Source organism: Oncorhynchus kisutch, linkage group LG27 (genome assembly GCF_002021735.2).
Source record: "Oncorhynchus kisutch isolate 150728-3 linkage group LG27, Okis_V2, whole genome shotgun sequence".
NCBI classification, from domain to species: Eukaryota; Metazoa; Chordata; class Actinopteri; order Salmoniformes; family Salmonidae; genus Oncorhynchus; species Oncorhynchus kisutch.
Window position 1 is genome coordinate 23,098,885 of NC_034200.2, and position 16,427 is coordinate 23,115,311.

Here is a 16,427-nt window from a genome sequence, read left to right on the forward strand (position 1 = left end):
TCATATATCAATATTGACTGTGCAGTTTGTATCATTGAAACTCTACTAGAGACACACAACTGTAATTCATGACATTTATGAGGTTTACAAGGGAGTACATCTGTGTTGTTACTGGATAATTTGCATGAGAAATTGCAAAGACTGACAGTACGTCTTTGTATTTTTCTGAGCAGTCCTTGCCGCTTTTCACATGTGGTTGTCCTAACAAGAAATATATTGCCATCAAGAGATTTGCTATTTATGTTTCTGGGGAGAAAATAACACGATGAAATACAAGTGCGAGGGAGAGCATACAAAAGTGTTCCATAAATTATGCCCAGTATTTACACAGCAGCCAACCCTATCTGCTGATTCCAACCACCTGAACAGCAGCTAGCGGAAGGGTGACAGTAATAACAACGATAAAATGAATTTCACATGGCTTAAATTAAACACAGTACTTGTGAGAGGAAAATTTGTAAATTGAGGTAAAAAAGCGCAAAGGATTAGAAACAAGATTCTGCCACTGATATGAACATTCCTTTGAGGCTGTGAATAACAAAAAGGGAATTTGGGAATATCCTCATGAAATTCAAACTGTGACTGACTGGGACTCATCAATGTAGAAAACTGTTGAACAAAATTAAAACACAGCAGCCTTTTGTAGTGTACTCTACTTCTTCCCCGGGTACATTGTAACCATATTTACATATTGACAGTTAATGTTCCTCTCTGTGGAATACATGCCTTTCCGTCACGTTACTCTTCAGGGTTACGGAGGTTTTGCTTAGTGGGCCTGTTATTGGCTCTCATCACCCACTGAAGGAGTTTAATAATGTCAGAACTGGGTTACTTCCAATAGGAGAATCAATGGGGGGAGTCCCTGCCATCTGCGACTCATTAACACTGTTCAAATGAACTGCTATGAAGTACTACCTAAATCCAAGACATTACTTTAAACATCTGAAAGGTGGGCTGCCATTTTTAAGTATGTAGTTGATCTTACAGGAAAGTTAAATAGTCAAACTCAAACAGCAAAGCTAGCTGCAGCTCTGGCTATTATGTTACCTGAATTAATTAATACATCTCCCTGCGCTTATGAGCTCATGATTAGGGACAGAAGTTTTATGTGATTGGATTCTCATCATATGAAAGGCTTTTTCAAAACAATCCTAAGAACATAGTAACTAAAAAAGTAGTACCAATTAGATTTTTGTATTTTTCCCCCTTTTTCTCCCCAATTTGAATCTTGTCTCATCGCTGCAACTCCCTAATGGGCTTGAGAGGCAAAGGTTGAGTCATGTGTCTTCCGAAACATGACCCTCCAAACCATGCTTCTTAACACCCACCCGCTTAACCCGGACGCTAGCCGCACCATTGTGTCGTAGGAAACACCGTTCACCTGAAGTCAGCCTGCAGGCACTCAGCCCGCCACAGGGAGTCTCTAGAGTCCGATGAGCCAAGTAAAGCCCCGCCGGCCAAACCCTCCCCTAACCCGGACAGTGCTGGGCCAATTATGCACCGCCCTATGGGACTCATGATCACGGCCGGTGGTGATACAGCCCGGGATCGAACCCGGCTGTGTAGTGACGCCTCTAGCACTGCGATGCAGTGCCTTAGAACGCTGTGCCACTCGGGAGGGGCGGTAGTATGTACTTTTATCAGATGATATCCCCCTACTCCAAACAGAAATGGAGCCAATGTTTGTGAGTCTTTCAGCTATTTCCTGGCTCTCTGTTCCCAGACCTCCCACACCACTTTCCTTATCAAAACATTGTAATTTCACTGTGCATGCTGAGTCCCTCGCTAAGATTCAGACTCATTAGCAAGAATGGAGTAAATCTTAATTTCAATTTACGTCATGTTAACATCTTTAGTGCATTCCTGATTTCCAAGCTAAATTCCCTTCCCTTCTACCTCCAACTGTTGGCTTTAAGAGTAGCAACTGGTATAGGTCGTCAGACATTAAGGGCCGAATGCACCAACACAAATGTTTCAGCAATGTTTTACAGAGGAGATGACCCAATGCTAGACCATGCTATATAATGCCAAGGGCCATGAAAACTTGATAAGATTGAACATTCAGTTGAAGTTTCCGAGGTTATTTCTCAACTCAGAGGAAGAGTTAATTGCCTCTACTGGCTTTTATCATGTGCCATCCGGTTGTTCTAGAATCTTCACACAGTATGGTTCCAAAAGGGACATTTCTAACTATTATCTGATTAGAGTCATTTCTGCAGACCAGTGAGTCTCTAGCTCGGTGAGCTCCGGGGTAAAGTGTTCCTTAGGTACAGATCTAGGATCAGTGTCTAGGGGCAACTTAACCCTTCACCACCCCGTGATTTCAATCAGTAGTAAGTATTTGTTCTTTAAAGACCATCACACCTGGCCTCAGCTCCAGCTCCAGTTTCACTGAACTATTTCACAGACAGCCGCTATGTCACAGTAATGTGATACCATATTATATATTTCGAGACAAACAGATGCCGGTGAAAAATATTACCAACCTTGACACCTGGAGCCTTTGGTGATGCTGCATGTCCATTAGACAAGGGTGGGTCGATGTGTGGGCGTGAATTCACGTTATTGCATTGGTTTCTATTGTATTTGTGTAAATATTCTTATGTAATTCATCTAAATACTTAGGGAATCAATTCATGATAATCCAAACACTTTGGTACATACAATAGATGTCACTTTATCCATCATTTGCTATTGTCTCTTGAAGTGTTGCACAATATGGTCTGAAGGCTATTTCTGATGGTGGTGTTTGTGGTTTTGTACTAGCTTAGGAGAAGTGTTAGCCTGCTGTTTTCCCACAAAGATATCTGTCCTTCCTTGTTCTTCAAAAGGTAAGAACATTTCACAATGGTGCTGTATGCATAAGCCAAACCATGTACAGTATGTATAAACGATTAAATGTGTTTTCTTTTGTTTTATTTCAGACCCATCCATCCTTGTAAGGATGACCACATGTCGTGTTTTAGTAGTTAATGTGATGATGCATAAAATCATATTGTAACTAAAGTCTATAATCTCTTAATCCAAATTCACACTTCAAAACGACTAATAAAGGATGGCTAATCTGATGGGACATTTAATTCACTTCACAGATATGACTAGATCTATAAAAAATTAAAAAATGAATTCTGGATTTTTCTTGGCATGAGCTCAACACTAAATCCAAATCTCTGGTTGCCTTGCAGCACATATTACTCCTGCTCAAAGTGATTCATTTTCTTCCACCGCTGCTACTGAAACAGAAAACATGTAAAAAAGTTCAAACCAAAAAAATGGTAGTGAAGGGGTGAGAGGCAACATGAGTGAGGGTCATGTTGATGTAGGTGATTAGCCCCAGACGGAGGAAGAGGGAATGACTCTCATTATCTCTCTCCATTCCATGATTGAGGAGCAAGAGAAGAGACACTCCCAAACTACTTCCCATTGGCCATAGGCCTTTCGGAGATGGAATTTAACGACTTGAAGGAAAGACTGTTGCTGCAGGAGCCACGGAGGCATTGGTTATAAGGGCCCTTTCAAACTCCTGCTCTGAGCTTGTCAACAGGTGTCAGAGAGAGAAGCAATAGAGCGACAGATTCTCAGGCTTTCAGAGGACGGAGTCACAGGGAATTGCGACGGTAAGTTAAACACTGCTTTCTGTTATCGTTGTTTTATTATTCAGCATTCGTTTTGAGAGGCTTTGTAATATGTGAATACACATTTGTTGTGATTGTGAGTTGTGTTGGTTAGTGATTGCATTTGATTTGACAATATCTTTGTTCATAGGATGACCTGTTTAACATTTCACAATTATATTGTTTAATTTTCTTCTAACAAATGCAGGTATAGGCGAGATTCACACTTACTGCTGAAATAAGTAATTACAGCGAAAAAGTAATACTCACAACAGAATAAATCATTTGCAATGTTCCTGTTTCAGGAGTCATCATAAGATACAGCATATGAACAGGAAACATGATTTTCATCAGAGCAAATGAGATGTTAACATACAGTAGTCCTTTAAACAAAGATATGAAATGATTATAACAACTTCCAAAGCTAAGTTCTTCAGTAGAAGGTACACAGTAAAATAAATGGATGAAAGAAACAAAATGCAATCTGTTGATAGATTTGATTTCATATTTTGCATCAACCCCCCAAAAACGACATGAGTTGTGACTAAGGCATCAAACCCAATACGGTTAAAGGTCCATTTCCTTGTTTATTTTACAAAGTTCTTGAATAGTTTCAGTTTTTAAGGAAAATAACCTGTGTTTATTATACATTTTCTTATTCATGACCTTCTATGAACCTGCCTTCTCATCACAGACTAAACTCCAGCCTCTCTGGTACCAGACTGAACTGCCGGGCAGTCAAGCATGAGACTAACCACTAACACGTGATACCTCAGCTAGCCAGACATATCTAGTAGGGACATAACTGACATTTTAGAATGCTATTAGATGTCCTTACTATGGGCTTAACACAGGTTTTTATTTTAATATAAAACTTTTCATTGAAGGTGCTATTTTAGTTTCCAGGAAAATAAACAGTTGCAGGCTTCGTAGACATTATGTACGGTCCTTGCAGGTCACTCAACTTGATGAAATGCTACTGTACTGGCTTAAAGTTGACATGGAAGCAGTGATAAAACAAACAACAGATGTAGAGCGTTGACTGCATCTAGCCATGAATGGGGTGGTTTCTAATATGTGACCATTACATAAGGCCAATGGAGTGACTTCTGGGCTCTTGTAACCTTATCAAGGTTTTTGTGGTTTGGATGGCAGGACCGACAGACAGAGCAGAGGGATATGAGTTTTAGCTCAGACGTACTCTAATTGCTTTCAGGTTTTTCTGCCTACAAGCAAAGGGAAATTCAACAAACGTTGCAAGTTTGCAACCACATAAAGACCATGAGCTCTGAGCTCATCCCAGGCTTGTTGGTCCAATTCAATTCCACTTGAAACGTAAAAGCGCAGACTGCCTTTTGTCTGTCTATTGGTTAATGTGTCTCAGGAGAGGATGGGGCATTGCACACCATCTGTCCTTGCTTGCTTCCCTTCCTTTCTCTCTTCCCTGCACAATTATTTTGGAGGGAAATTAGGTCACTGTGAGGACCTGAGATTGAATGCATTCACAGTCTGAAGCATTTCTGGTTAGTGAGTGAGGGGACACTTTCTACCTCCTCTTATACCAGGAGTACACTGAGTGTACAAAACATTAAGGACACTTTCCTAAACCCAGCAGCATTGCAGTTCTTGACACAAACTGGTGCGCCTGGCACCTACTACCATACCCTGTTCAAAGGCACTTAAATATGTTGTCTTGCCCATTCACCCTCTGAATGGTACACATCCATGTCTCAAATGTCTCAAGGCTTAAGGTTAAACAAAGAGTAGAGGAAGCTCAATTTTACCAACCAGTGGAACACTGTTGAGCATCTACACTGAGTAGATGCTCTATCCATGACATAGACTGACCAGGTGAATCCAGGTGAAAGCTATTATCCCTTATTGATCTCTCACTTGTTAAATCCACTTCAATCAGTGTAGCTGAATGGAGACATGTTCATTAAATAAGGATTGTTAACCGTTAGAGAGTCTATTTGAAAGCTGTTTGAAGTTTACTCTGAGCACTACTTGCTAGTCTGCAACACATGCTGGAATTGTTCAGGTACTTTCCTGCCAATCCCGGTTGGAAGTCTATCAAACTTCACAGCTAGTTGACAAGTCTGCAAAGAAAATGGAGGCTGAAAAGAGGACAGACATTGTGTCTGACTATTTGAATCCCTTGTTATGTGAAGGTAATTCCCCTGTGTGTCCATGCCAACTTTGAGCGCGGAACTGAGGATACTGTTTTCTTTAAACTTTTGAGCCTGCTACGGCTCTGCCATGTCTGACACGCATCACATGGATTGCATCCCAAATGGCACCCTATTTCCTATAGGGTGGAATAGGGTGCCATTTGGGACACAACCATGGATTGACATTGAGGAGAATCCTCAGGCTTACTAGTGTATCGTTCTTGCCTTTCCTGCCCTGCAGAGATTTAGATGTCCGTTGCAGCCATTTTGCTGAGCTGGAAGATGGCCACATTGGAATCTTCTCCAAGACAAATAAAAGTCTGAAAATGGCCAGCATCAAATAAAACCTTGACAGTGAGCTATAAAGGAGCTTGTTAAGGATCTGTGTGCGCCAGCGCCTGGTGCCATACCACAGGGCTGTAAAATGCTCCTGTGATGTGGGTTATTGTAAGGCTGTCATTGACTCGCTGGTCTTTCCCCCTGGTCTGATCTACTGTATTTCCTGGTTGCTGACACAGTGCCAACTACTGTAATTACTGCCAGAAAGTCAATGGGGCTGAATGGCCATAGATGTGAAGTCATAGTCTGTCTGAATCTCTATGGTCTGGCTACTCTGACCTCAAGTTTTTCACCCACTGAGTTTAATAGCAGACACAGAACTCACAGCAAACATGGTGGAAATATGGAGTGGCACTAACAGAGCTTACCAGCTTGTAGTCCTAAAACCTGGGAATAAGTTACCTCTGGTTCGTTCAGCCATCCCTATGTGGAAAATGAATGGGGAAAGAATAGGGTTTGTAATAAACACATAAAACAAGGTCTGAGGTTAACACAGGCTTAGGAGACCTTAAACGTCTTGTTCTATGAGATAATAGCAGTCAGTTAACATTACCTTTATGAATTATGAAGCCTTTATGCAATGTATGTGTGTTTTATCATTACATAAATTCTGATGATTATCTCATGGCACAAAACATATAAGTTCTCCTAAGCCTGTGTTTACAATAGACCTTATTTTCGGCATTTATCCCAAAACCCTACAAATACAACATGAATTTTCCTCATAGGCTTTGTCCAATGAGCCATGGCGGAGTTATTTCTCTCTATACAGTTACTGTAAGTCATTAGCAACATAGTCAACATATTTTTTTCCAACACATAGCCTACTGATAGTCAATTTTCACAAATCGTGAGCCACTGAGAACTCTACTATTGGATGGAAGCTTTCCTATAAGGTTCAAAGCAGTGTCTAAGGAAGTTTCAGTTGCAATGTTCAGTTTGTATTTGTATTTATTAAGGATGGCAGCAGCTACTCTTCAGGTAGGTCCAGCAACATTGAGGCAGCATGTAGTATCAAAACCATCAACTCTTCACCCTGTGTCTGACAGCCGGCAGAATCTAAGCCATTATGTCAATCTCTGAACATCTTGACAAAGTCACTGATGTTGTAGGCTGCTTATGATGCCATAACACCAATGCCATTGCGCTTATCACTTTCAGGTTAGGCTCAGAAGAAGCTGGTGGGAGGAGCTATAGGAGGACTGGCTCATTGTAATGGCTGGAATGGAATAAATGGAACGGAGTCAAACATGGTTTCCATATGTTTGATGTGTGATACTGTTCCATTGATTCCATTCCAGCCATTATAACCAGCATGTCCTCCTATTGCTCCTCCCACCAGCCTTCTTTGGTTAGGCTACTTATTTTCAAGATCCCTCAGGTGACTACATGGGCAAGCCTCAGATAGCAGCACATGTCACAGCAGACACCAATGCAATTACTTCAGCCTGTAGATGAGGTTGTTAGTGTTGTATGATTGATATATTCATTGATGTAGATTTCTTTATACTGGTATACAATGTTAAAGGAACCATCTATTAGCATAATTTGTTCTCTCATATACACTTCCCTACGCTACGCATTTATTTGGACAATGAAGCTCAAACTCTTAATTTGTATCTATACACCATAATTTTGGATTGAAATCAATTGTTTCATATGAGGCGACAGTACCGAATAGGGATGAATATTTTACAAAAATCTACCAAGTTTCAATACTGGGAATAATTCATGTTATCCCGAGAGTCCTAGGAAATACTGCAAAAATGTGACATTTAAAAGCGTTTAAAACCAAGATATTGTCACTCTGCCAGGGTTTTCCCAAAATAAGAGGGGTGCTGTGCCAGCTTGTTGGCTTGGTTAGGATACTATGTAAAGATTTCAGAGCATATGAAACTGTTATTTTGTAATGATAGAGTAACTATCTTTGATAGCCAATGACATTGTTGTGAGTTACAAAACAGGCCATTCATAAATTCTGAGCACTATTATGTTCCTCAATTAATTCAGAGCATTTCAACAGTAAGGCTATCTCCACACAGAGCGCTTAGGACTCACGTCGAATCATACAAAATTTGTTTGATGCCAGTCAAACAAAAGTCAAATGACCAAAGTTGCTAAGCTTGCTAGATAACCTCCTTCAACAAATGACAGAATACAATGCCTTCGGAAAGTATTCAGACCCCTTGACTTTTTCCATATTTTGTTAAGTTACAGCCTTATTCTAAAATGTATCAAATTTAGTTTCTGTTTATCAATCTACACACAATACCCCATAATGACCAAGCCCAAAAAAAATGTGCAAATCTTTTGCTAATTTATTAGAAATAAAAAACTGAAATATCATATTTACATAAGTATTCAGACACTTTATTCAGTACTTTGTTGAAGCACCTTTGGCAGAGATTACATCTTGGTTATGACGCTACAAGCTTGGCACACTTGTATTTTGGAGAGTTTCTCCCATTCTTCTCTGCAGATCCTCTCAAGCTCTGTCAAGTTAGATGGGGAGCGTTGCTGCACAGCTATTTACAGTTCTCTCCAGATATGGTTGATCTGGTTCAAGTCCGAGTTCTGGCTGGGCCACTCAAGGACATTCAGAGACTTGTCCCGAAGCCACTCCTGCGTTGTCTTTGGCTGTGTGCTTAGGGTCATTGTCCTGTTGGAAGGTGAAGGTCCTGAGCCCTCTGGAGCAGGTTTTCATCAAGGATCTCTCTGTACTTTGCTCCCTTAATCTTTGCCTCGATCCTGACCAGTTTCCATGTCCCTGCCACTGAAAAAAATCCCCACAGCACAATGCTGCCACCATCATGCTTCACCATGGAGATGGTACCAGGTTTCCTCCAGATGTGATGCTTGGCATTCAGGCGAGTGGTTAAATTCGGAAGACCCATTTCAGTTGAAGGCATTCAGTTGTACAACTGACTAGGTATCCTCCTTTCCAATTCCCTTTACAAATAGTTCAATCTTGGTTTCATTAGACCAGAGAATCTTGTTTCTTGTGGTCTGAGTCTTTAGGTGCCAAGTGGTCTGAGTCTTTAACTCCAAGCGGGCTGTCATGTGCGTTTTACTGAGGAATGGCTTTCGTCTGGCCACTCTACCATAAAGGCCTGATTGGTGGAGTGCTGCAGAGATGGACTGTCAACTGTGGGACCTTATATAGACAGGTGTGTGCCTTTCCAAATCATGTCAAATCAATTGAATTTACCCTCATGTGGACGCCAATCAAGTTGTAGAAACATCTCAAGGATAATCAATGGAAACAGGATGCATCTGAGCTCAATTTCGAGTCTAATAGCAAAGGGTCTGAATAGTTATGTAATTTGTATTTTATTTATTCAATTTTAGAATAAGTCTTTAAAGTCAAGGGGTCTGAATACTTTCCGAAGGCACTGTATCTCCTATATTTGTCAAAACTGAATTGATTTATACAGATAGAAGGTCAGCTCATGAATAATGGAAATATGAAGAGTGGAAATAGTTTAAATATTAATGGGGACCAACTCTGTTGAACAAATATCCATATCTACTCTCATACTGTTTGTTGATCACAAAGAAATTACTACCATTCCCAGTCTCCCCTACGAGACAGCACAGAGAAATGGGGGAAATGTTATAGTGGTCTTTTGGCATGGATAGGCAGGAAATGTGCTTTGATAATGCAATTTATGGATTACAGAAAAAAGTTAGGAATTTTTATGCATGATTTGGGATTTGGGGTTTAATTGGGATTGGGACTGGATAGGAAAATAGACCACGCTCTAGGACAGGATAGAATTTTCCCTCATGCCTCTGAATTGTTAACAGAGTTCATGTCACTGACAGAGATGCCTATGTAGCGAATTGTGCATTGGCCTATCAAATGTCTGAAGAGTCACAATGAAAGCTCAAAGAGGCACATGGTCTTTTATAGACTGTAGGGGTTTCCTGTAGGGTTTATAAACTGCATTCGGGTCGCGTGTGCAGTCCGGCAGTGTCAATTATATGTGTGCTTTGAATTTATGGCAACTTTGTGTGAAGAAAATATGCTAGGCTAAAGGCTTCCACGTGACATCCTGTTTGGATATTGTGCTATTTTTTGTGTTAATCTGATGCTGTTTATTTTGTGAAATTGTTTTAGTGGCGACATTGGAGGAAAATATAATTTTCCCTGGTTTTGTCTTTTTTTCTGGGGGTGGGTAAAGATTGTTCCTGGGACAGTTACCCATGTTCATTTCTAGTAGGTGAAACCGGGGATTGTTGTAACACTTTTTTCATTTTTTGTAAATTTCTCAGAAATTGTTTGAGCTACTACATTCAAAATGTGATAGGAACAACTTCCATCTGTCTGCTACAAATTTGTACAAGTATTAGGTCTTTAAATCAAACAGACAAGGAGTGAAATGTTACAATTTACCACTTCTCCCGGGTCAGTTGTAACAGGCCTTGGGGTGAAATATAACAGTTTAAAATGCTTAAATCACAACACGAAACAAGATATTGAAAGGATTTATTGAGAACATGAGAACAACATTGCAATGTTTAGTATTTTGTTTTGCAGAAATAATAGTCATAATATAAATCATAAAAATGTGAATTATTTTTACACTCCATTAACCAGCCCTTCTCAACTAAACAACATCTGACAACATAGAAGCATCTGAACTTAACATCTGAAGGTTTGTGGTGTGTGTGTGAGTGAATTTGAGAGAGAGCCGTGGTGTGTGTGTGAATGTTGGACATGTTCAATCAGAGTCACAGTTATGACAATGGTATGGTAGTGCTGGGGTACAGGCTTGGTGGGCCCATCATTTGTATTCCCAGTGATGCACCCAGATGTTAAAACTATCCCTTACCCAATTTTAGCTACATGTTAAAACTTTAGCATTGCTAATTTACATCAAATTAAACCTAAAATAAGTTTGGTGAATCGAATTACAAAGCAGGTGAAGCCATCACAAAAACAAATTTGGCCCCAAAAATTACTTTCTTATCTCAAAATCTGACTTTTAGCAATAAAATGTGCAGAGTTTATCACAGGGTCTTGCTTCTTCACATGGGGGTTGAGGACTAAGCATGTGCAGTGTGAGCCACATGATTTTAGATTGTTCCTGATTGGAGATATTAAGAGTGTTGCAACTATCCCGTGTTACAGCCTTCCCCGGTCTCCCCTACAGAATGACACAGTGACCTGCGGTGAAGTTGGTGGCTGGGTAAGCACGGGCTATTATCAAAGCCAGATTTACTCAGAAATAAACATTGATGAAGCCCAAGTTCACCATACAACAGATAGCTCCAACAACCAGAGTGACATACGCTATTAACCAAAATTGATAAACAATTTTCACCAAATGTAAATATCAATGTAGCCAAGCAATAGCCTTCTATGGCGCATATTTCATATCTTCCAACAAATGACACTGCTCAACTCAGCTCAGATTTATGTAACATCCACAGTTCCAACTTATAGGGGGCACATTTCATCCAAATAATTCGCAACGCAAACTCCATAACCTTTTACAATGGATTTACAATTATTCTAATGCTCGGGGCGTTCAAACGACATTTCCATATCAACAATTGAAACTACTGAAAAATGCAGTTTAAACATCAATAAAGTGTCTCATCAAAAATAAATCATGAAACCCAATCAAAACAAACTGCAAATGCATTCAACAAATGTATACAGTCACAAGATTGATGTAGTCATTAAGTGCTAGGAATAAGGGACCAAATACTAATAATTTGACTACTTTAATACAAAGTGAATTTGTTCAAATACTTGTGACACCTTCAAATGTGGGGACTAGATACATGAAGTGCTTTCATTTCTAAACAATAAGACAGATACAGTGGGGCAAAAAAGTATTTAGTCAGTCACCAATTGTGCAAGTTCTCCCACTTAAAAAGATGAGAGAGGCCTGTAATTTGCATCATAGGTACACTTCAACTATGACAGACAAAATGAGATTTTTTTTCCAGAAAATCACATTGTAGGATTTTCAATGAATTTATTAGCAAATTATGGTGGAAAATAAGTATTTGGTCACCTACAAACAAGCAAGATTTCTGGCTCTCACAGACCTGTAACTTCTTCTTTAAGAGGCTGCTTTGTCCTCCACTCGTTACCTGTATTAATGGCATCTGTTTGAACTTATAAAAGACACCTGTCCACAACCTCAAACAGTCACACTCCAAACTCCACTATGGCCAAGACCAAAGAACTGTCAAAGGACACCAGAAACAAAATTGTAGACCTGCACCAGGCTGGGAAGACTGAATCTGCAATAGGTAAGCAGCTTGGTTTGAAGAAATCAACTGTGGAAGCAATTATTAGGAAATGGAAGACATACAAGACCACTGATAATCTCCCTCAATCTGTGGCACCACGCAAGATCTCACCCCGTGGGGTCAAAATTATCACAAGAACGGTGAGCAAAAATTCCAGAACCACCCGGGGGGACCTAGTGAATGACCTGCAGAGAGCTGGGACCAAAGTAACAAAGCCTACCATCAGTAACACACTATGCCGCCAGGGACTCAAATCCTGCAGTGCCAGACGTGTCCCCCTGCTTAAGCCAGTACATGTCCAGGCCTGTCTGAAGTTTGCTAGAGAGCATTTGGATGATCCAGAAGAAGATTGGGAGAATGTCATATGGTCAGATGAAACCAAAATATTACTTTTTGGTAAAAACTCAATTAGTCGTGTTTGGAGGACAAAGAATGCTGAGTTGCATCCAAAGAACACCATACCTACTGTGAAGCATGGGGGTGGAAACATCATGCTTTGGGGCTGTTTTTCTGCAAAGGGATCAGGACGACTGATCCGTGTAAAGGAAAGAATGAATGGGGCCATGTATCGTGAGATTTTGAGTGAAAACCTCCTTCCATCAGCAAGGGCATTGAAGATGAAACGTGGCTGGGTCTTTCAGCATGACAATGATCCCAAACACACCGCCCGGGCAACAAAGGAGTGGCTTCGTAAGAAGCATTTCAAGGTCCTGGAGTGGCCTAGCCAGTGTCCAGATCTCAACCCCATAGAACATCTTTGGAGGGAGTTGAAAGTCCGTGTTGCCCAGCAATAGCCCCAAAACATCACTGCTCTAGAGGAAATCTGCATGGAGGAATGGGACAAAATATCAGCAACAGTGTGTGAAAACCTTGTGAAGACTTACAGAAAACGTTTGACCTCTGTCATTGCCAACAAAGGGTATATAACAAAGTATTGAGATAAACTTTTGTTATTGACCAAATACTTATTTTCCACCATCATTTGCAAATCAATTCATAAAAAATCCAACAATGTGATTTTCTGAATTGTTCTTTCTAATTTTGTCTGTCATAGTTGAAGTGTACCTATGATGAAAATTACAGGCCTCTCTCATCTTTTTAAGTGGGAGAACTTGCACAATTGGTGGCTGACTAAATACTTTTTTGCCCCACTGTATGTATGAAAATAGCCTCAAATAAAGTAAAAATAGCCTCAAATTCTGTACTGTCTTCTCATATAAAACATTTGATCTTGTAATGCGTACGATGGGAGACAGAGTGCTGGTTTCAAGTACAGCAGGTGTTTATTAGGACCACAGGAGGAAGCAGGTAGCTGTGTCCAGGGGAAGGCAGAAGGTCATACACAGGAACTCCAAAAAAGTAACAGTACAGGCAGGGAAAAGGCTAATATCGTAGTCCGGGAGATCAGGCAAGAGGTTGATGACAGGTAATGTGATAGGCAAAAGTACAGGCAGGGAATAGGCACAAAGGCATCGTTAGTGAGGATTGCCAAAAACTACGATACACAGGAGGACTAAAACAGAAATGAACAGAGCTCCGAATAGAATGTATATCAAAACAAACAATACCTCACAATGATGGGGTGCAAAGAACTGAACTAAATACAGTATGTAAATGACATACAGGTATGTGAACAGGTGATCAGAATTCAGGTGATTGGGATCTGGAGAGTGAGCTGCGTTCAGGGGATCTATGATTTTTAAAGTGTGAGTTGGAAGCAGACGTTACAGATCTCAAATCCAAAATGCTGAATTCTAGAGACAGATATAAAGTTTTAGCTTTACTGGTCAAATAAATACGTAGGGGAGTGCACGTACTATATACAGTATCTATGCTCAGGTTAAATTAGCCTAGTATTTGTTCATGGTTGAGTCATTTCTCTTCTTCGATAGTCTTACAATGTGTGCTCCAAATGAACTATCCCTTTAGTGTTTTTGCACTTCATGCATATTCCATTGTCCAATCACCATTTCTTTAAAAGTAACCCAAGCTTTTTATTAAGCATGCATGCTATTACTGTGCAGATTTTCCAGTTGTCAAGCACCATGGCCTCTCTTTCTGTGTAGAGCAGAGCAGACAGTCACTTCATTTTGGTTTTCAGTTTCCACAGACCACACAAGTTCAGACCTCGACTATAAGTTCTACACTACCAATTTTCAAATGACGGTGTGCCAAAGAGGCAGTGGTTAAAACTAACATGCTTGAGAAAGAGGTCACTTATATTCACTCTAAAGGTTTGAACCAAGTCGTTTCAAAAATATATTTGGCCCGTTATTTTGATATCATAGCCTATAATTTCTCTTTCCGAGAAAGTCAAAAAAGCTGGATGACATCACTGTCAACATGACATAATTTGGAAGACAGGGTTCCATGCTCCTTGAAGCCCTTATGGCTGGATGAGCACAATTCATGGTTAGGAACATGGGATAGAAACGTGCTTAGTTGGAGTGATGACTGCTGGCTTTCTGCTGAAAATTACGACATTGTTCATGTTCCTTTTGTAAAACATAGGCTGCCGGCACTATAATGAATGTGACTTCTTTAACATCAGTCTTTATCAACCTTGTAAAATAAAGTGATGTTCTCTCTGGAAAAAACCTTAATAGATCAAAAAGGTGCCAAGGGCTCTGTGTGCATGTCAAGAGTGTAATATCAATTTCCCCAATTATTCTACTTATTTTTCCATCTAGCCATGACTACTAGACTTCACTGGCTCCCAAGAGCCCTCTGCCTGATAGGCATACTGTGCACTGTCACTACCACATATGTGACAGAAGATTCTCCAGCCCCCGCTGAGAAAGGAGTCACCTTCAGCCACATCTATAAGATAGACCTGACCAAGAGCCCTGGCTGTAAATTGGCCTTGCAGACCATGCCTCACCAGCAGGACCAGGGATTAGGTCTGCAAGAGCTGGAGGGGGGCCCTACTCTGGAGGGGGACAAGGACATAGTATTCAGGCACCAAATCAACCTCAAGACCTCAAAGTGTGACTGTGATGAGTCGGAGCGCTTCAAGTCTTTGCTGTACAGAGTCAACGGGCTGGAGGAGGAGGTGGAACAACTGAAGAGTCAGTGCTCCCAGGGCTTCTGTGGTGGCAAAGGTGGTGGAGCAGGAGGTACAGTACAGTTTATCACCATAAGATCTGACAGCGCATCTATATTCAATAGCTACAATATATCTGAAACTATTGAGGAACATAACCTAAGAAATCATTCAAAATCGGGAAACTGTTGTTTGAAAAATGATTGGTCTACAGACACTGACATTACAATTACAGTAAAGACTATTCAACTATCACATCATGTGATTTTTTTCTTCTAAATTTCCACAGGTGTGGACACTAGCTGTAGTGGCCACGGGACCTACCAGCACGGCACCTGCAGCTGCCAATGTAACCCTGGCTGGGAAGGCCCAGACTGCTCCATCTCCACCTGTCCTGATGAGTGCAACGACCATGGGCGCTGTGTGGATGGCAAGTGTGTGTGCCTTGCTGGCTACATGGGGAGTGACTGCAGCCAGCTGATGTGCCCAGGTGACTGCAACGATAAGGGATACTGCGTAGACGGGAAGTGTGTGTGCTTCAGCCACTTCACCGGCGAAGACTGCAGCGAACAGAAATGCAGTCCTGACTGCGTCCACGGTACCTGCGTGAATGGAATGTGTATCTGTGACGAGGGCTTCTTCGGGGATGACTGCTCTGCAGGTAAGGGCCCATATTCACAAAGTGTCTCAGAGTAGAAGTGCTGATCAAGGATAAGGTCATAATCAGGTCATAATGTCTTATTCTTTATAATTTAAAAGGGAAACTGATCCAAGATCAGCACTCCTACTCTGAAATGGCCTAGGTCTACATTACAAACTCTACCTGTCGTTGATTCTGAGAACTGGAATGCAGAAAATATACAGAGAATGCATAACATCTACAGAGAATGTAGAACATCTACAGCTGTAGAGGCCTGAGGGTTCTGTAAAACACTTTAAACCTGACGTTAGGTATTGCAGTTATTTGACTATAAGTTATTAAAAAGCAGT

General features: G+C 40.8%; 1 protein-coding gene across 1 annotated transcript in view; it reads left to right on the top strand.

Annotated features, from left to right (window-relative positions):
• Positions 1 to 3,371: 3,371 nt before the first annotated feature.
• Positions 3,372 to 16,427, top strand: part of tnn (tenascin N) — a 39,544-nt gene continuing 26,488 nt past the window's right edge. Inside the window, exons 1-3 of the mRNA XM_031807208.1 lie at positions 3,372 to 3,617; positions 15,085 to 15,510; positions 15,727 to 16,098. Of these exons, the coding sequence (XP_031663068.1) occupies positions 15,087 to 15,510; positions 15,727 to 16,098 (796 nt within the window). The 5' untranslated portion in view covers positions 3,372 to 3,617; positions 15,085 to 15,086. The remainder of the gene's footprint in view (positions 3,618 to 15,084; positions 15,511 to 15,726; positions 16,099 to 16,427) is intronic.